Source organism: Scyliorhinus canicula, chromosome 12 (assembly GCF_902713615.1).
Source record: "Scyliorhinus canicula chromosome 12, sScyCan1.1, whole genome shotgun sequence".
In the NCBI taxonomy this organism is placed as follows: domain Eukaryota; kingdom Metazoa; phylum Chordata; class Chondrichthyes; order Carcharhiniformes; family Scyliorhinidae; genus Scyliorhinus; species Scyliorhinus canicula.
In genome coordinates this window covers 121,803,768-121,825,030 of record NC_052157.1, presented here as the reverse complement: position 1 = coordinate 121,825,030, position 21,263 = coordinate 121,803,768, and the positions used below count along the sequence as shown (strand labels likewise).

Here is a 21,263-nt window from a genome sequence, read left to right as displayed (position 1 = left end):
TTCTGACTTTAACTTCAATGGAGTACAGGCTGGCCACACACATGGAGTTAATGCATCAATAGTGCTTCAGTGTTCATTCTCACTCGGCCTCTGTTTGACTTAATGGTTAATCCCCAAGTCAGCCATGGAGGACCAGTGGATAATGATTGATACTGTTTGCGAAAAGTGATGAACTGTATAAAATGTCTCTTAAATAAGATGCATGTTTATTTTTCTAACATTCTAACTTGGTGTGCGATGGCAACCTTTTAACCTGTGGATCTGAGTGCAGTGAAGTGATCCCAGCATCCAAGCCCATCTTTTGAGACATTGCAGATTTTCACTGCTGGCTCCATGATTGGTTATCTGACTGGGAGAAACCCATGAGTTGGTAGAAAGGTTCCACCCTCTTCAGAGGTGGCAGTCTTGTGTTCTGGCTAATGTTTCACCCTCAAATGACACCACTAAATTGTTACAGATTTGGACTCTTGGATACAATGATGATAAGTAGTTTGAACATCTTCCATTTGAACATATTTCTGCCTTTATCATGTGTTAGCATTTTTTCAAAGGCAGACTAACATCTGGTGAGACTTGCCTAAATATAAATTAATAAGCTCCTTTATTTCACAGAAAATATACCGAGCAAAAGTTGGGACCAGACTCACTTAGTTCAAAAAGTGTAATTTGCCTTCCAAAACTAATACAAAAATAAAGAATTCATGATGTATCCCCAAATCAGTCAACCGGGGTGGGATTCTCCGCCGGCAGGAATCTCTGCTTTGCCGGCGCCCAGAGGTTTCCCGAAAGTGAGGGGCTGCCGCACAATGAGAAAACCCATTGATCAGCCGGTGTAACGGAGAATCCCGCCGGCGAGCTGAGGCAGAAATGTGGCATGGCAGGGCGGAGAATCCAGCCCCATATTTTTGGATTTAAGATCATTCTCAACCACCCTACTGTATTCTTGTTATTAGTTGATGTTAGTTTCCCTCTGATAGTTTCCCTGCTGTTTGGCCTTTCACATCTTTTGTCTTCTCCGGGGACTGTCATTAACACTCTTTCCCCTTGGTTTCTGTGGCCATTAACACCCAGTTTCCCTGGGTTTCCGTAGCTATGACTCATCTTTCATTCTCACTCCACGGTATAAATATTTCCCACTTTCACTGTCTGTTAGCTTTGACAAAGAGTCATCGGACTCGAAATGTTAGCTCTTTTCTCTCCCTACAGATGCTGCCAGACCTGCTGAGATTTTCCAGCATTTTCTCTTTTGTTTCAGATTCCAGCATCTGCAGTAATTTGCTTTTATTCTGTATTCTTTTGTCCTGCTGAAGCTTGACTTCATAATTTGTTTGAAGAACAACACATTTACTGCATTAAGCACCTTTCATGACCTCAGAACATCCCAGGTGCTTTCCAGCTAATTAAATGCTTTTGGAATGTAGTTACTAATGTAATGAAGTCGGATGGGTACAGCAAGGTCTCACAATCAAAGCAATGCGGCAATGATTAGATAATCTGCCTTTAGTGATTCAGTTCATTTTAAAAGATGACAAATTTTTAGCCTTTCCTGAAGTTGCCTGTCCATGTGTTTTCCACTATTGTTATCTCTCTCTCGGTTGACTGACAGGAATGAAGATCTTCCAGTGCCCCTGCAGGCTACATTGTATCAGAAACTTTCCAACACAGTGAGGTTATCGTAACTATTTGTGAGACAGGGTAGCAAATTTCTTATTATTTGCAGTCAGTGGGGAAACAATATCAAAGCTTATCTTATTTGTAATTTAGCCATCTGAGTCCCTTTTTGAACTTGGCATTATAACCATAACGCTTAAAAGTTTTCAAATCCTTCCTAGAGAAACATGATCAAGAATCAGTTAGCTGGTCAGTCATTTCATGTGCTGTTTCTGTGATGTACCTGAGAATAGATTGGTCATCCCATTCTACTATAGTCCTAGAATGTTACAGCATAAAAAGAAGCCCTGTCTACACCAGCCATCAAACACCTATCTATTCTTATCCTATTTTCCAGCCTTTGTATGCTATGGTGACAAATGCTTCTGAAACGTTGTGAAACTTACCGCCTCTACCACCTTTCAGGCAGTAAATTCCAGATTCCCACCACCCTCTGGGATAACCAAAGTTATTAATTTGCTTTGAAATGTCAATCAGGATGTGATAAGGTGCCATAAAAGTGTTTATTTGTTTCTTTTTATTTTACCCCTGTGACAATTGCAACTTGAGAACCAGGAATGACCAGTCTTAAGGCAAATGGCATGCTTGCATTCAGTTAGGAAATCATGTTGCAGCTATATAAAACCTTGGCTAGGTCGCCTTTGGAGTATTGCAGGCAGTTCTTTTTTTTTAATAAACAATTTTATTGAGGTATTTTTGACATATAAAACAATGACATTGCACAGTACCGTACAAAAGGAAAAGCAAGTAACACATAGTGCAAACAACGACTCCATTCGCGCAAGGACCTGTCTAAACCACCCGCTACTCTACACTACCCGAGCCCCCCCCCCCCCCCCCCCCCCCCCCCGCCCTTGCTGACGATTAATTCTCCGCGAAGAAGTCAATGAATGGCTGCCACCTCCGGGTGACCCCGATAGTGAACGTCTCGAGGGGAACTTAACGTTTTCTAGACCGAGAAAGCTCGCCATGTCCGATAGCTATGCTTCGGTCTTGGGGGGCTTTGAGTCCCTCCATGCCAACCGTATTCGTCGCCAGGCTACCAGGGAAGCAAAGGCCAAGTCATCGGCCCCCTTCTCCTCCTGGACTCCCAGGTCCTCCGACACCCCAAAGATTGCCACCTCAGGACTCATTACCACCCCAGTTTTCAAAACCCAGGACATGATGCCCGCGAGTCCAGGGCACGACCAGAACATGTGCACGTGATTAGCCCACCGGCGCATCTGGCACACTTGTCCTCCAGCCCGAAAAATCTACTCATCCAGGCCACCGTCATGTGAGCCCGGTGCACAACCTTAAACTGGATCAGACTGAGCCTGGCATACGTTGCAGTTGTATTTACTCTGTCCAGAGCTTCTGCCCAAATACCATCAGAGGCGCCGTAACCAGGGCCGCCAAACTGGTGCCCCCGCACGAAGCAGCCTCCATCCGCTCCCAGACCGACCCCGTGCCCACCATCCATTTCCTTATCATTGCTATGTTGGACGCCCAGTAGTAGTTACTAAAGTTCGGCAACGCCAGCCCCCCCTCCCCTCTGCTCCTTTCGAGCATCACCTTCCTCACCCGCGGGGACTTCCCCGCCCAGACAAATCCCAGGTTAATTTTATTCAGCTTCTTAAAGAAGGACCTCGGGATGAAAATGGGGAGACACTGAAATATGAACAAGAATCTCGGGAGAATCCTCATTTTGACAGTCTGCACCCTCCCCGCTAGTGACAGCGGGAGCGTGTCCCCACACTGAACCTCCTCCCTCGCTCGTTCCACCAATCGGGACCCCCCCCCCACGGACCAGCCCTTTCCAGTTCTTTGAGGCTCTCGGAGCAATTACCAGCGGCTCTATGGCCAGCACGAGCAGCAGTGGGGAGAGAGGGCAGCCCTGTCTTGTCCTGTGGTGTAGTCTGCAGTAATCTGATCTCGTCCTGTTCTTCCTTACACTAGCCTCTGGGGCCTGGTATAACAGTCTAAGCCAGTCAATGAACCCCTTTCCGAACCCAAACCTTCCCAGCACCTCCCACAGATAGTCCCACTCGACCCAGTCAAAAGCCTTTTCTACATCCATAGCTATCACTATCTCTGCCTCCCTGCTCTCCAAGCGCATCATGATCACGTTAAGCAGCCTTCTTAGATTGGCCGCCAGTTGCCTACCCTTTACAAACCCAGTTTGGTCCTCTGCAATTACGTCCGGTACACAGTCCTCCATTCTAGTCGCCAAGATCTTGGCCAGTAACTTAACGTCTGCGTTGACCAAAGAGATCAGCCTATCAGACCCACAGGCCTCTGGGTCTTTATCCCATTTCAGAATAAGCGAAATAGTGGCCTGCGCCATCGTCGAGGTAGGACCCCGCTGTCTTGCCTCATTAAAAACCCTGACCAGCACCGGCCCCACTATCTCGGCAAACATTTTGTCAAACTCCACCGGATACCCATCCGACCCCGGGGCTTTACCCGACTGCGTGACCTTCAGGCCCCCCAATACTTCTTCGATCCTAACCAGGGCCCCAGTCCGTCTACCAACCCCCTACCCACTCTTGGGAAGGTCTCTCCGTCCAGGAATCGTCTCATCCCCTCCGGTCCTCATCAGCAGATTAACTCTCTCTCTCTCTTCCCCCCCCCCCCCCCCCCCCCCCATTAACACCATCCTACCACCTAACCCCTGCTCTAGTCTAACTTTATGAATCCCCCCTACCTGGCTTCCGTTGACTAGCCCACCCAGCTAGCCTGGTGGCTCCCCGCTTCAGCGCCAGCGTGTCTCTCACCCATTGTTCTCTGGCTCCCGCCCATCCATACCATTTCCCCAAACCAGCCCTGCTTAAACACACAAGTCAAAGACATCCCCTACAATAGTGCAATTTAGATCAAACTGATAGAGATAAGAAGTACCAGGCACTCTCAGCACTTCCCCTCAGCACGCAGAGAAAGATTGCAAAAAATTCCCCCGAAACCCCCATCATAACCACACCATTTTAGCTATTTTCCTTTTTATTTTCCCCCGACCAAACCTCCAACCAAACAAGAAACCCCAAAAAGGAAACATTTAGGGAAACCACGAAAAAGAACAAGAAAAACACATCGCAACCAAAATACATCAACCTAAAACTGTCGAAAAACGAAAAGAACGGATCCAAGCATTCAGGCATCTCTCAAAGCGAGAGAGAAACAAAAGAGACTTAAAAGTTCTACCATGAGTCCAGAAGTCCTCTGCTCAGAGCCAGCCCTTGCTTCTTAACAAAGTCCATCTCCTCCTCGGGTTCCTCGAAATAGTGGTGCTAACTCTCATACATGTATACGGGTTACGTGGGTTTAAGTAGGGTGATCATTGCTCGGCACAACATCGAGGGCCGAAGGGCCTGTTCTGTGCTGTACTGTTCTATGTTCTATGTTCTATGACCCACAGTCGCGCCGTAAAAAGCAGCCCGAATTTCACCTTGTTCTTGTACAAAATCTCCTTCACCTGTCTGCAGCCTCCCCTCCTCCTGGCCACCTCAGTTGCTCAGGTCTTGGTAAACACGCAGGGTGCTATTGTCCCAGTTACAGCTTTGTGTGCTCTTGGCCCATTGCAGAACCCGCTCCTTGTCCAGGTACCTGTGGAACCGGACCACCATCGCTCGTGCGGGACCCCCTCGTCGCGGCTGCCTCACCTGCACTCTGTGTGCCCTGTCCACCACCAGCGGGCGAGGGAACACCTCATTGCCCAGCAACTTCTGAAACATGCCCTCCACATACGCAGCGGCATCCAGCCCCTCAGCCCCCTCCGGGAAGCTAACAATTCTTACATTCTGCCGGCGAGATCTGTTGTCCAGATCCTCCAGCCTTTCCAGGAGCATTTTTTGCTGATCCTTCAGCCTCCGAATCTCCACGTCTGCCACCGTTTGAAAGTCTGTCTGCTCCTCCACCGTCTTCTCCAGCTTCTGGAGCTTCTCAGCCTGATCATCCAGCCTTTTTTCCCAATCTGTCCATCGACTTCTGGAGTGGCTCCAAATGATCACGCTTCAGAGCTAAAAAGCCCTCTCGCATGGCCTGTCGCAGCTGCTCCATAGTAGGCTGAGCTGTCGGCTCCTTGCTCTGGACATCGGCCATATTAGTCTCTCTCATAGCCTCCACTGTGCCCTTCTTTGACCTTCTTCTGTTTACGGTCCCTCCAGCTTCTTAAGTCCATACAACTCTGTATGGGTTCAGTGCCTGAGTACTATTGCTTTCCAGTTCCACGCTCAAAAGCGCAAAAAAGGGGGGGAAAGGTCCAAAAGTCCGACCGAAACGGGAGCCACCAAATGTGTGACCTACTCCCACATAGTCGCCACCGGAAGTCTATTGCAGGCAGTTCTGATCAATACATTATCAGAAGGACATGGAAGCTCTGGAGAGAGTGCAAAGAAGGTTCATCAGGATGTTGCCTGGTCTCCAGGGTGTTGGCTGTGAGGAGAGGTTGAATAAACTAGGATTGTTTTTACTGAAAGGGCAGAGGCTGAAGGGAGACCTGATGGAGGTCTACAAAATTGAGAGGCATAGACAGGGTGGATAGTCAGAGGCATTTTCCAAGGGTGGAAGTGTCAATTATAAAGGGGCACAGGTTCAAGGTGAGAGGGGGAAAGTTTAAGGGAGATGTGCGGTTAAGTTTTTCACACACGGAGTGGTGGGTGCCTGAAATGCACTGCCAGAGGATGTGGTGGAAGCAGGCATATTAGCAACATTTAAGGCATCTGGATGGGTACATGAATAGGGAGGAAATAGAGGGATACTGACCAAGTAAGGGCAGAAGGTTTTTTTTAAAGTTAGGGCATCATGATTGGAGGGACGTTGGACCTATTCCTATGCTGGTGTTTTCTTTGTTCTTTAAAGCTGAGTGTAATCAATCCATGGACAGCTCTGGGTAATGGCTGGGACAATGGCCATAATGCATTCAGAACAACACAGTCTTATTTTTCTTATGAATTTGAGTCAGCTGTTGCAGCTGTCAGGTATTTATTTGTGTGGTGTCAATGCAAATAGTGGGAAGACGTGTATTACATCTGCTACAGCATGCTGCCAACTTTACTTCGGTTCCTTATGACAAATCAGAATGCAACCCCTCTCCCAGTTGGCTGCTGATGCTCTTCATTCACTTAAACCCAATCACTGTGAATGCCTACCTCAGACATTTCCTCACTCACTTTAGGACCCATTACTCTGTTTTTGTAAAAGGAGTCGGTTACTCACTGAACCCTAGTCATCAACCCTAAATTCCTGCTCCGGCTATGCTCCAGTGTTGTTCACTGGGAGTAGCGATTGGCCATTCATGACACTCTTTCTTGATGCCTCAGATTTCAATGTCTTATACCTACATTCTACCCCACATGAAAGTCAACTGATTTCCCAGACTGCAGAAGTGGCAGGAAATAAATCAACATGGATACTGCCATAGTATTTATTGGGTTAGTTGAATAGCAGAACTTGAGTTCCTCTCAGGTTCATAGAATCCCTATAGTGCAGAAGGAGGCTATTCGGCCCATTGAGTCTGCATCAACCTTCTGAATCAGCACCCTACCCACACTCCCGCCCTTTTCCCATAACCTCACCTAACCTGCACATCCCTGGACACTAAGGGACAATTTAGGATGGACAATCCACCTAACCTGCACATCTTTGGACTGTTGGAGGAAACCAGAGCACCCGGTGGAAACCCATGCAGACATGGGGAGAAAGTGCAAACTCCACGCAGACAGTCACCCAAGGCCGTAATTGAACCCGGATGCCTGGTGTTGTGAGGCAGCAGTGCTAACCACTGTGCCACCGTGCCTCTTCACAATGAATTCTGATTTGTGGCTTAGTTTTGGAATTGAAGATAAAAGGCTGAGGTTCAGGCAGAGCAGTAGAGAAAATGAGTAGGCCTCCCTGTCATGTGGTCTTCATTTGTATCCACCTGAGGGCAAATAATCTCTCATCTAAAAATCACTGTCTGACAATGCATCATTCTCTCTGTGGTGCACTGAAATGTCAGTTTAGATCATTCTCTTTCCCAGAGGGTTGTAGACGCTCCATTATTGAGTATTTTCAAGACGACAATCGTTAGATTTTCAGGAACAGATGATACAAAGTTAAGTGGCATTGTAGACACCTAGGTAATAGCATAACATTTATCAGAGAGATATTGCAGACTAGGTGAATGGGTAAAATTGTGGATGGTGGAATATAATGTAAGCAAGTGTGAGGTTATTCATTTTGGACCAGAAGAAGGATAGAGCAGAGTACTTTCTAAATGGAGAGAGGTTGGGTACAGTGGATGTCAAAAGCGATTTGTGGGTTCAAGTGCATAGGTCCTTAAAATGCCAGGAAATGCAGAAAATAATCAAAAGGCTAATGGAAGGCCCGTCTTTTTATCTACAGGTTTGGAATTCAAAGTCACGGGGGTTAGACCCCACTTGGAGTACCGTGAGCAGTTCTGGGCACCACACCTCTTGGCGGGCAGCATCGTGGCACAATGGTTAGCACTGCTGCCTCACGGCACTGAGGAACCGGGTTCGATCCCGGCCCCTTGTGAAGTTTGCACATTCTTCCCATGACTGCATGGGTCTCATCAAAAAGATGTGCAGGGTAGGTGAATTGGCCATGCTAAATTGCCCCTTAATTGGAAAAAAAGAATTGGTACTCTAAATTTTTTTTTAAAAGGAAGGCTATTTTAGCCTTGGCGGGAGAGCAACGTAGGTTTACAAAAATGACATCTGGATTACAGGGGTTGAGTTACAAGGAGAGATTATTCAAAATAGACCTGATTTTGCTAGAATTTAGAAGGCTAAGGAGTGGCCTGATCAAAGTATTCAGGGAAAAACAGGGTAGATAAAGAAGAATTATTTCCACTGGTTGAAGATCCTAAAACTTGAGGGCATAGTCTAAAAATTAGGGCTAGACCATTCAGGAGAAATGTTCTTCACTCGAGAACTTCTTCACTCAGAGGGTGGTAGAGGTTTGGAACTCTCCGACACACAGCAGTTAATGTTAGATCAGTTGTTAATTTTAAATCTGAGCTAGATAGGGTTTTGTTAAGCAAAGATATTAAAGGATATGGCCAAAGGGAAGTAGGTATACAGAGTTAGGTCACAGACAGCCATGATCTAATTGAATGGCGGCGGAACAGACTTGAGGGGCAGAATGGCCTCGTCCTGTTGCTGTGTTCCAATATACAGCTCCTCACAGATCAGGACACCAGTTTCACTGACAATCCCAATCTCTGTTATCCCCTTTCTGGACCCATTCACCCTCCACCCCTTCAACTTTGTCGAGGCCCCTGGAACCCCCCCCTCCCCATTTGCTACAAAAGCTCCCAGGCCTGACCCCTGGCAGTGTCAACCTTGTACCCGGGCATCTTGGCACTGCCAGCCTGGCACCCTGGGGGTGCCCATAGCATACTGGCAGTGCCACCCTGACAGTGTCTGGTTGGCAACGCCACAGTGTCCAGCTGTCAGGGTACTACCCTGCCCTGTCCCCGACCTCCCAGGGGTCTCTAATGCCCTTCGAGGCCCCCGAGGTGCCGTCATGCCAGGTCCATGTAGGTGGAAAGCAGTGCTAAACGGTTTCTGGTCAGGGTCTCGCAGGCGCGACTGTTGACTCACGGGCACCGGTGAATGATATGCAGTTCTGGATTATGCCCAGCAAGGGTGAGATCCAGATCATGCCAAGCGGAGCAAGTCGGGTGACTTGCTATCAGCCCGGCACATAGCCCGATTTGCAACTCTCGCGGGATTCACCTATTTAACGCGATGGCTGAATCGCGCACCATATTTTTTACGTTCTCTTGAGTCTCGGACTGAGACTTTAATCCAAGATCTTCTGACTTGGAGGTGATAGTGTTACCTCCCTGCCAAGGCTGACACAATTTACAACAGCTGTTTAGATAGCTTAGATCTCTGTGCTGACAGCACCTTTAACAGAACAGATGCGACATACTGATACACCACAATGAGAGAGACAATAAACTGCCAACTGCTGGCATAGTACCATGAAGGGTGACATGGGCACCCTTCTTGTACAAACTGAGTGGGCCACAGACCCCTCTGAGAGGTACAATAACAGGCAGTGAAAAATCATGCTGGTGTAGTGAATCAGATTCTTCCCTTGGTATAGCATGATGAGAGAGTGACGCTCATACAGTGCAACAAAAATTTGCATTTATTGTTGTGCATTTAGTAAAAGGGGCCATTGTGCTTCACCTTCCAAACCCGTGACGTTACCACCTAGAAAGGCAAGGGCAGCAGATGCATGGGAACACCATCATCTGTAAGTTCCCCTCCAAGCCACACACCTTGTTGACTTGGAACTATATCGCTTATCCTTCACTGTCATTAGGTCAAAATCTTGGAACTCCCTTCCTAATAGCATTTTCAGTGTAGTTACATCACGTGGACTGCAGCGGCTCAAGCTCAACACCACCTAGAGGGCAATATATGCTGGGCTTAATGCTCACATCCCATGGGCGAATTTTTAAAAAGTACTTGAAGCAAAGTCTGACATTGAGCTACTCGAGGAGATATTGGGACAGGTGACCATAAGCTTGACAGAAGGGGTAAGTTTTAAGAAGCATCTTATAAGAGAGGAGAGAGGTGGCAAGGTTTTTGGGAACGAATTTAGTGCTGAGGTAGCTGAAGGCATGGCCCCTAATGGTGGAGCAATAAACGCATTTTATTCAACCTTGTATCAAAGTAGGTTACAGCAAATAAACACCCCGGGAAATATTCAAACAGCTCCTCAAACACAGTCACAAACATCCCCCATCTTTTCTCAAACTCCCTTGCTGAGCCCCTTAACTCATACTTTATCGTCTCCAACCACAGGAAGTCATACAGGTCACCCAACCATGCTGCAGCCCAACCCGGTGGCGATGCCGAACGCCACGCCACTCCAGCAAAATTTGGCACCGTGCAATTAGAGAGGCGAAGGCCAAGACATTGGCCTTCCTCCTCTCCATCAGATCTGGTTTCTCTGATACCCCAAATATCGCCACCAAAGGGTCCGGGTCCAGTCCCTCCTCCACTATCCTGGCTAAGACCGAGAACACTCCCACCCAGAATCTTTCCAATTTTTCACAACCCCAAAACATGTACGCATGATTCGCTGGCCCCCGCCCACACCTCTCACACTCATCTGCTACCCCCTGAAAGAACCCACTCATTCTCGCCCGAGCATATGCACCCTGTGCACCACCTTAAACTGTATCAGGCTCATCCTTGCACAAGAGGAGATCTCATTTACCCATCACAATGCCTCACTCCATACTCCCCAATTGATCTCCATTCCCAACTCCGCTTCCCATTTCTTCTTGATCTTCACCACCCGCTCGCCTCCCTGCTCCCCCAGTCACTTATATATATCCCCAATTCTTCCCTATGGTGGAGCAATAAAATCAGGGTCATGCAAAGCCAAAATTGGAGTACAGCGAGAGTGTGACACTCTGCTGGTAGTGTATAAGGAGAGCACTGCAGACAGTGACACCTCCTATTGGTGCATTAAGGTGAGTGACACAGACATTGCCCTCTCTTGTAATTGAAGTATCACTGGCACAGCCCAAAGGCACACCCACCGTGTGCATTGCCAAATATCCATTGAAGCATTCTCCGACCCCCCAGGGGGTTGAGATATATCCCAGTAGATGGGCAGAGTACACCATGCAGGCGGGGTTTCTGCAAGCCATCTTTATGATGCTGGCTAAGAATGAGCTCGCGCATCGGCCTGTGTCCAGCTGGCAGTAGATGAGCAGAGATGAAAAGGAAAAGTGAAATCACGCACCACAGTAATGACTCCTGTGCACAAACAGGAAGATGCAAGTTACATTTCAATTACACTTTTCCTTTGATTTGATTCCAAGTGCAGTTTAATTTTTAATCAGGTTACCATATTGCTTGTATGACTTGCTTATCATGTACAGTATTTGCAGAAAAGCTCATGTTACAGCAGTGCACTCTCGGTGCTGTAGTGTTTAAAGATTGTCTTTTGGTAAGACCGGAAAGGACAGGGTACAATGCCCCATTTGTATATAATTCTGCTACTGAAACAGATGCCAGCTGGAACATCGCGTCTCCACAGATGAAATTCAATGAAGTGCAAGACTGGTGGGAACAAAAAAGGAGTTTGGATTTCACAGTCAATAAAACTTCAGAAGTTTCATCATCGCCTGAAACACGTTTCCTGCGTTACTGAAGTAACAGCTGGCTGAATGTGAAAAAAGAAACATTATAGGCAGAGTGGCATCGTTCCAAAAGGATCGTGGTGGACCCGCTGCCAGAGTGGTTGGTAACTCCAGCAGGAGAGTGTGATCGATTAGAGAGATTGGGAGCTCCACCAGAAAGATGAAGGATCGGAGAGGTTGATGGAGAATGGTGGTGTCCTGATCAGGGTGGGTGTTGGCCATGATAGGAGTGAATCATTATCAATTGGACGCACCAGTGTAGCCTCAAGTGAGTCATGTAATGAATGCTTTATGACAAAATTGTGCTTTTCTGATTGGAGCTCACCAAGCTATATGTATCCCTCCGGAAAAATGTGCAGGGGACTGACAGGTGGGCTGCATGTTCTCTAAGCCTCTCTTCATGAAAGGTGTATTGTGAAAACAATAGATCCAATATGAAAGGGGGAATCACATAAGATGCGTAATGGAAGATGAGATGCCACATGAACGAGATTTTGTGTGAATCACTTGGTGAAAATGGCAGCTTGGTGCGTGTACCAAGTCTTACAACACCAGGTTCAAGTCCAACAGGTTTGTTGGAATCACTAACTTTCGGAGCGCAACTCCTTCATCGTGGTGTTGTAAGACCTCTTAGTGTGCCCACCCCAGTCCAATGGGTCCAATAGGGCAGCACGGTAGCATAATGCTTAGCACAATTGCTTCACAGCTCCAGGGTCCCAGGTTCGATTCCCGGCTTGGGTCACTGTCTGTCCAGAGTCTGCACGTTCTCCCCGTGTGTGCGTGGGTTTCCTCCGGGTGCTCTGGTTTCCTCCTGAGTCCAAAGATGTGCAGGTTAGGTGGATTGGCCATGCTAAATTGCCCTTAGTGTCCAAAATTGCCCTTGGTGTTGGGTGGGGTTACTGGGTTATGGGGATAGGGTGGGGGTGTCGGCTTGAGTAGGGTGCTCTTTCCAAGAGCCGGTGAAGACTCGATGGGCCAAATGGCCTCCTTCTGCACTGTAAATTCTATGATACTTCTGTGATACAATGCCGGCATCATGACAGTTGTACTTCAACGAAATTGGTCCTTCATTTAGTTACATTTTCCCTTATTCCATTTCAGTATTAATAAAATTTTTATGGTCTTATTTTTTTCTTGGATCTTGTCTCCATCCATTTATTACTGAGTCAAACTCCAGGAGAATAGCCCTGCTCTATGCCCTTCCTACTGATGCAGCCTCATGCTGAAAGGTGCAGCTACTTTGACAGAGGTTGCACCGTCCTGTCACTTATTCTGGGTGCACTGTATGTTGCTGTTGACAGGATTCCATTTTGGACGGTAATAATTATTTTCCTTTCCCTGTTCGGTTGCATAAATTTTGATGAGTGATTTAATTTGGGATTGTATTGACTCATGTCATCATTGATAAACCAAGCATGCAGGTTGCAGTGTATTCCAGTCTTCATGCATCATCGGAAACAGAGATTCCAAATGTGCTGGAAGAGACAGCTGGACAAGGAATAAAGCAAATGTGCAGTTCATCACTCACTCATGATCCTCACTAGTAACTGCACAAACTAAGAATATGACCTTTGGAGCTTCTTTCTGACTTATCCAACTTGTTGGCATAATGTGTGCTGTTTGCAGCTCTTTCACTCTGCATTTCTTTTCCTGAAGGAGTAAGAATGCTGTTTATTATAATAATAATCTCACAAGTAGGCTGACATTAACACTGCAATTAAGTTGCTGTGAAAATCCCCTTGAACCCCAAGTGCTGAGTCGACTGTGCCTTGAAATCAGAAAGTGGAATCTCAGCCCTTCCTTATCCCGCTCAATGGATTCATTCCCAAGATGTTAGCCTGGGCAAATGTGACATTGTCACCTTGGTGAGGACAGTAGGTAAACAACATTGCACTAGAATCTCCAATTTGATTTCCCCTACGTCATTTTTAATAATTAGCAACAGCTTCGCCCCAGGGACACAGGACAATGGGGAATCATCTACACTCTTCAGCACTGGTACCTGTGATAGCAGTGTATGTGAGCTCAGACAGATAATAACCTGAAAAACAGTTATAACCTGTTACATTACTGGAGTGAATAATATGTAGTACAGTAAGAACCAATTAGAAACCTTTGGGGTTCTTAAGAATGAACATATTTAAAATGTCAACAGAATGGGACTGCTACCTTTTGAGCGCAAAATCTGACCAGGCAGGACATTGAAAATAAAAGCCTATATGCATGCATGAAATGGGAGTGGATGGCACAAACAACCCAACTCACCCTCCAATTAGTATGAATTATGTCTGCCGCAAACATGAGTAATTTAAAAACGGAATGGTCACCATTTGGAAGAAATGGATGCCGCAGTTCTAGCCAGATCACATATGGATAACACCTCCCATTATTTTGAGTCAGTTTAAACCAGGGGTGGGCAAACTACGGCCCGCGGGCCGCATGCGGCCCGCCAAAGGTCTTTATGTGGCCCACCAAGTCATTAAGAAAAGATTTTTTTTTAAAATAAAAAAAAATTTTTAAATAATTTTTTTTTTCAAGGTTAATGGGGGGGGCTGTTGGATTACTTACTGGTATAGGGTGGATACGTTGACTTGAGTAGGGTGATCATTGCTCGGCACAACATCGAGGGCCGAAGGGCCTGTTCTGTGCTGTACTGTTCTATGTTCTATATGAGGCGCCCAGAATCATAACCGGGTGAAGTAATTATTTTACTTAATATACTATGCGGCCCTTTAAAATTGTGAATTTCTGAATGTGGCCCTTGCACGGAAAAGTTTGCCCACCCCTGGTTTAAACCAATTGTTTGTCACTAATTTGTGCAGAAGCTTACATTTTAAAATCAAAATATCAGCTTACTTTGATGCAGCCAAAGATGAAACTAATGTGTGTTTAAATGGACTAAGAATCCATTTCTCCCACATTGAATGACATGCAGCAAGATTAATATCCATAGTTTTCTTTGGATGATAGACACTGCTATCCCTATTCCAGTCAGGCAACTCTTCTTAATATTACTTCAAGAAGATCAAAGAAAGATTTCCAACTTACTATTTGTGAGACACCTCACGAAAAAAGCTGCAGCTCGAAGTTAAATGGTGAGGATTTTAAAAATTCATGTTCCTGGCCGCTCATGGCTCCACAACGACCTCAGATGGGTTTTACCCACAGGGCTTCAAGCTGCCCTATGACTGGAGATGGATAGGGTGGGAGCTGGGTTTAGGGTACCATGCAGTCCACCAATGGGGACTGAAGCATTGGGCACTGTGGACTTGTGAAGCAGATAGATGCCACCAACGCTGAAGAAGGTTCAACACTATTTTATTAACTCTCATAAAATACTAGACATACTATAACCGTGGGTTTAAACAATGCTAGTTTAACTAGAGACCTGTGCCTGTCCGAACCAGTTGAATCACTCAGCACGTGGTGTGAGTCTTCACTATACTTGATGAGCTCTTGTGCTTCTGAGAGGCAGCATCCAGAATGAGTGGGAAAAGTGATGCCCTCTGCCTTTATAGTGCGTGTATTCTAACTGGTGATTGGCTGCAGTGTTTGTTCATGTTGATTGGTCCTAGTGTAAGTCCATCAGTATGTGTCTGCACCATGATATACTGGTGTGTATTATGACATCCCCCTTTTTAAAAAAATTGGCTGTGCATGTGTGACAATAAATAGTGTGGGTGTGTGAAGAATGTTCCTAACTACATGTGAGGTGCGAAGACATATGTACAAATCTATATACAGGAAAACAAAGCTATATAGAGGGAAGGTGCCTGGTGCAGATAATGAGTATGCAACAAATTGAACAAGAACAATGGTATATACAAACCAATAGAAAACGATTAAACAAGTAAGGAAACATCTCAGAGAGTCCATAAATTTGCAAAGTTCATAAATTCAGTCTCTGAGGTGGGCGACAAACTCTGGTTGACCGCCTCAAGGGTAGGCCAATGACCGCCAGATCAGGAGCTGGGTGGGCTGCAGCACAGTCAGGGGGAGGCAGAGTGACCGGAAGCTCTGCACAGTCTATGGCAGGGTCAGCAGGGGAGCGACCCGGAGGATCCCGTGACGACTGTGGAACAAGGTGAAGGGCACGCCGATCGCGGCGCCGACTGGATCCGTCTGGTAACCGAACCAGGAAGGAACGGGGGGGCCACCTGCCTAAGGACAACAGCAGGTGCAGACCAGCCACCATCCGGTAGATGAATGCGAACCTTGTCGTTTGGCCAGATGTCGGGGAGATCAGCAGCACATGAGTCGTGCGTCGCCTTTTGCTGCATCTGAGACGTCTGCATCCTGTGAAGCACGGGAACATGATCAAGATTCGGGGTGTGAATCGACGGCACCGTCGTCCTCAGGGTGCGGTTCATCAGCAACTGTGCAGGCGACAGCCCAGTGGAGAGCGGGGCGGAGCGATAGGCTAACAAAGCGAGATGGAAGTCAGATCCGGCATCAGCAGCCTTGAGAGTAGCCTCTTAACTATGTGAACCCCCTTTTCCGCCTTGCCATTGGACTGAGGGTACAAAGGACTGGACGTGATGTGTGCGAAGTTGTACTGCCGGGCGAAGCTGGCCCATTCCTGGCTTGTGTAGCAGGGGCCATTGTCCGAAATCACTGTGAGGCTGGCTGGATCTTCGGAAACTAACAGGCTGAGTCGACCTGCATAAAGCAGCATAGTGGCCAAGCTTGCCACACTGCAGACAGCGTTAGGTCTTCGCGGGACATTGCCGCTTTAAGTGGGCGGAGCCACAGTTGCCGCACGTCGTTGCGTCGGCGCGTTTGTTGCGCCACCGCGCATGCGCAGTGCGATCCAGCGTGGTGCGCGCCTGCGCAGTACGTTCCTCGACATCACCACGTTCGTTGCGTCCCAGCGTGGGAGCCCGTGAAAAACGCACAAAATGGCCGCCTTTGTCCAGACTTAGGCCCTGGAGAGACTTAATGACCTGGACCCGTTCTGCCTCATGGGGAGCTTGCCACGCCGTTTCAGCGGCCTGGATGTGGGAATATCGCATGGAGGTGAGCTCGTGGAACACGCAGGTCTCAATGGCAGTGGACAGGGTGAGCTGTTTGACTTTAAGCAGCTGCTGGCGAAGGGGCTCCGACTGCACACCAAAAACTATTTGGTCGGATAACATGGAGTCAGAGGTGGACCCGTAGTTGCAGGACTGCGCAAGGACACGGAGGTGGGTGATAAAGGACTGGAAAGGTTCGTCCTTACCCTGTAGGCGCTGCTGAAATACATATCGTTCGAAGCTCTCGTTTACCTCGACCTCGCAGTGGCTGTCGAACGTTAGGAGGACCGTTTTGAACTTTGATTTATCCTCCCCGACAGCGAAGGTGAGCGAGTTAAAGATATGGAGAGCATGGCCCCCGGTTGTGGAGATGAAGAGAGGAATCTTCCGTGCGTCCGAGGCAGCTTCCAGGTCCATGGCCTCGAGGTACAGCTGGAAGCGCTGTTTAAAAATCTTCCAATTGGAGCCCAGGTTTCCGGTAATGCGGAGGGGCGGCGGCAGGCGAACGCTGTCCATACTGCAGAATGGCTAAAGACTGGTGGAAGGCTGATCACTGGAAGGTAGGTCTCAGAAGTACTAGCACCCCTGAACTCCTGGTACCATGAAGCATTGGGCACTGTGGACTTGTGAAGCAGATAGATGCCACCAACACTGAAGAAGGTTCAGCACTATTTTATTAACTCTTATAAAATACTAGACATACTATAACCGTGGGTTTAAACAACGCTAGTTTAACTAGAGACCGGTGCCTGTCCGAACCAGTTGAATCTCTCAGCACGTGATGTGAGTCTACTAAACCTGATGAGCACTCGTGCTTCTGAGGGGCAGCATCCAGAATGAGCGGGAAGTGTGATGCCCTCTGCCTTTATAGTGCGTGTGTTCTAACTAGTGATTGGCTGCGGTGTTTGTGCATGTTGATTGGTCCTAGTGTATGTCCATCAGTCTGTGTCTGCACCATGATATACTGGTGTATATTGTGACACAGACGAATACTGAAAAAGGGAAGTAAAAGAATTTCCAGCCTCCACATCGCTGGGGGTTGTACAGAGGATGTGTGATACTGATGACAATACTGTGATCACATCCATGTCTTAACCAATGCAAAAAGCGCTTTGGTTTTAACAACCAAAAGAAAAAATTAAAACTGTCCACAGTAGTTCCCAGCTGATCGCCATGTGAACCCAGGATGAGGCCCTCCTCCTGACCCCCAGGATGGGGGGGGACTTCTCAGCAATTGGCAGTTTATTCTTAAGAAAGTTGAGGCCAACTGGAGTTACTGAGTTTGCAAAGCTGGGTGTCACAACTTGTTTTGTATTTTGTACCGCTGTGTGTGGTACCCACTACAAAGTGGAATTCTCCATAGTGCTCCTTTATCCTGCACTGTAATTGAGAATCTGCAGTACCCCTAACTCTGCTACAAACATTCCAAAGCAGGAACACTGAGCTCCAGGCAAGTTTAAGATGTATAAAATGTATAACAAGTTAACCTGTATAACCAGAAATAGCAAAAGATCTTTGACTCTAGAATAAGCAGCAAAATGAGGAAACTTAGTAAATTGGAATGGGGCATAAGACATAGGAGCAAAATTAGGCCATTCGGGCCATCCTGTCAGCTCCGCCATTCAATCATGGCTGATATGTTTCTCATCTCCATTCTCCTGCCTTCTCCCATAGTCCCTGATCTCCTTATTAATCAAGAACCTAACTATCTCTGTCTTAAAGACACTGTGACTTGGCCTTCACAGCCTTCTGTGGCAATGAGTTCCACAGATTCACCGTAGAACATAGAACATTACAGCGCAGTACAGGCCCTTGCCCTCGAGTGTTGCGCCAACCTGTGAAACCACTCTAAAGCCCATCTACACTATTCCCTTATCATCCATATGTTTATCCAATGACCATTTAAATGCCCTTAATGTTGGTAAGTCCACTAGTATTGCAGCCAGGGCATTCCACGCCCTTACTACTCTCTGAGTAAAGAACCTACTTCTAACATCTGTCCTATATCTATTTCCCCTCAATTTAAAGCTATGCCCCCTTGTGCTAGCCATCACCATCCGAGGAAAAAGGCTCTCACTGTCCACCCTATCTAATCCTCTGATCATCTTGTATGCCTCAATTAAGTCACCTCTTAACCTTCTTCTCTCTAACGAAAACAGCCTCAAGTCCCTCAGCCTTTCCTCATAAGATCTTCCCTCCATACCAGGCAACATCCTGGTAAATCTCCTCTGCACCCTTTCCAATGCTTCCACATCCTTCCTATAATGCGGTGACCAGAACTGCACGCAATTTCTTCATCCTCTGGCTGAAGAAATTCCTCCTCAATTTCTGTTTTAAAGGATCGTCCCTTCAGTCTGAGGCTGTGCCCACAGGTTCTAGTTTCTCCTACTAGTGGAAACATCCTCTCCACGTTCACTCTATCCAGGCATCTCAGTATTCTGTAAGTTTCAATGAAATCTCCCCATATCCTTCTAAATTCCATCAAGAGCTAATCCCGAGTCCTCAACCGCTCCTCAAATAACAAGTTCTTCATTTCAGGGATCATTCTTGTGAACCCTCTCTGGACCCTTTCCAAGGCCAGCACATCCTTTCTTAGATATAAGGCCCAAAACTGCTCACAATACTCCAAATGTGGTCTGACCATAGCCTTATACATCCTCAACAGTACATCCCTGTTCTTGTATTCTATCCCTCTCGACATGAATACAAGCATTGCATTTGACTTCCTAACATACACAGCCACAAACAGCAAAAGCCATATCACTATTTGGTGTATAATAACAACATTGCATTCAGTAAGGGGCATGATTTTCAACAATAATCATGCAATTTAAATCTGCCTCAACCATCAATCTGTACCACTCCAGGGTAAAAGACAAACCAGTGTACCTGGGGACACCCAAGGTTTCTGCAGGAAGGTGAACTTCAATGTAGGTAAATCTGCATCCCAAATTAGACGAGAACAACAGAGCAGGATGGCTGGAAGGCTAGCTGATCCCAAATCTCACCAATTATATGGACATGTGGACCCATTCCTAACCTCAGTTGTAAGCAAGCCGTTTTGTGATTTAGAAAGTAGAGAAGAACATGATATAGTTGTAATCAGCAGCTGCTTTCTTGTTGAACTCTATGTATATGATCTCACAGTTTAATAGAAAGTTTGTATTGCTTTATTTGGCAGTTTCATCCTCTGTGGCTGTGTAACACCAGTGAAGATGAACAACAAGAATATGACTTTGTCAGTATGGTCAAACTGGAGCGTCCTGACCGGGACCCACATCCCTGTCTCTCCCTCTTCAACAAGGTAGGGAACTTACACACACACACACACACACACACATACATTTCAGTAAGGCGTTTGATAAGCTTCCCCACGGTAGGCTATTGCAGAAAATACGGAAGTATGGGATTGAAGGTGATTTAGCGGTTTGGATCAGTAATTGGCTAGCTGAAAGAAGACGGAGGGTGGTGGTTGATGGCAAATGTTCATCCTGGAGTTCAGTTACTAGTGGTGTACCGCAAGGATCTGTTTTGGGGCCACTGCTGTTTGTCATTTTTATAAATGACCTGGAAGAGGGTGTAGAAGGATGGGTTAGTAAATTTGCAGATGACACGAAGGTCGGTGGAGTTGTGGATAGTGCTGAAGGATGTTATAGGTTACAGAGGGACATAGATAAGCTGCAGAGCTGGGCTGAGAGGTGGCAGATGGAGTTTAATGTGGAAAAGTGTGAGGTGGTTCACTTTGGTAGGAGTAACAGGAATGCAGAGTACTGGGCTAATGGCAAGATTCTTGGTAGTGTAGATGAACAGAGAGATCTCGGCATCCAGGTACATAAATCCCTGAAAGTTGCCACCCAGGTTAATAGGGCTGTTAAGAAGGCATATGGTGTGCTAGCCTTTATCAGTAGGGGGATTGAGTTTCGGAGCCACGAGGTCATGCTGCAGCTGTACAAAACTCTGGTGCGGCCGCACCTGGAGTACTGCGTGCAGTTCTGGTCACCACATTATAGGAAGGATGTGGAAGCTTTGGAAAGGGTTCAGAGAAGATTTACTAGGATGTTGCCTGGTATGGAGGGAAGGTCTTACGAGGAAAGGCTCAGGGACTTGAGGTTGTTTTCGTTAGAGAGGAGAAGGCTGAGAGGTGACTTAATAGAGACATATAAGATAGTCAGAGGGTTAGATAGGGTGGACAGTGAGAGTCTTTTTCCTCGGATGGTGATGACCAACACGAGGGGACATAGCTTTAAATTGAGGGGTGGTAGATATAGGACAGATGTCAGAGGCAGTTTCTTTACTCAGAGAGTAGTAGAGGTGTGGAACGCCCTGCCTGCAACAGTAGCAGACTCGCCAAATTTAAGGACATTTAAGTGATCACTGGATAGACATATGGATGAAAATGGAATAGTGTAGGTCAGATAGGCTTCAGA

The 21,263-nt window shown here is 46.9% G+C and overlaps 1 protein-coding gene across 2 annotated transcripts in view; it reads left to right on the top strand.

The window, feature by feature from the left end:
- The window catches only part of LOC119974760 (E3 ubiquitin-protein ligase RNF43), a 204,750-nt gene that overhangs the window by 124,401 nt on the left and 59,086 nt on the right, over positions 1 to 21,263 (top strand). Inside the window, exon 2 of one of the 2 annotated variants that reach the window (XM_038813965.1) lies at positions 20,018 to 20,140. The exons of the other annotated variant lie outside the window; for it this stretch is intronic. Within the exon in view, the coding sequence (XP_038669893.1) occupies positions 20,018 to 20,140 (123 nt within the window). The remainder of the gene's footprint in view (positions 1 to 20,017; positions 20,141 to 21,263) is intronic. 2 annotated transcript variants of the gene reach the window in all.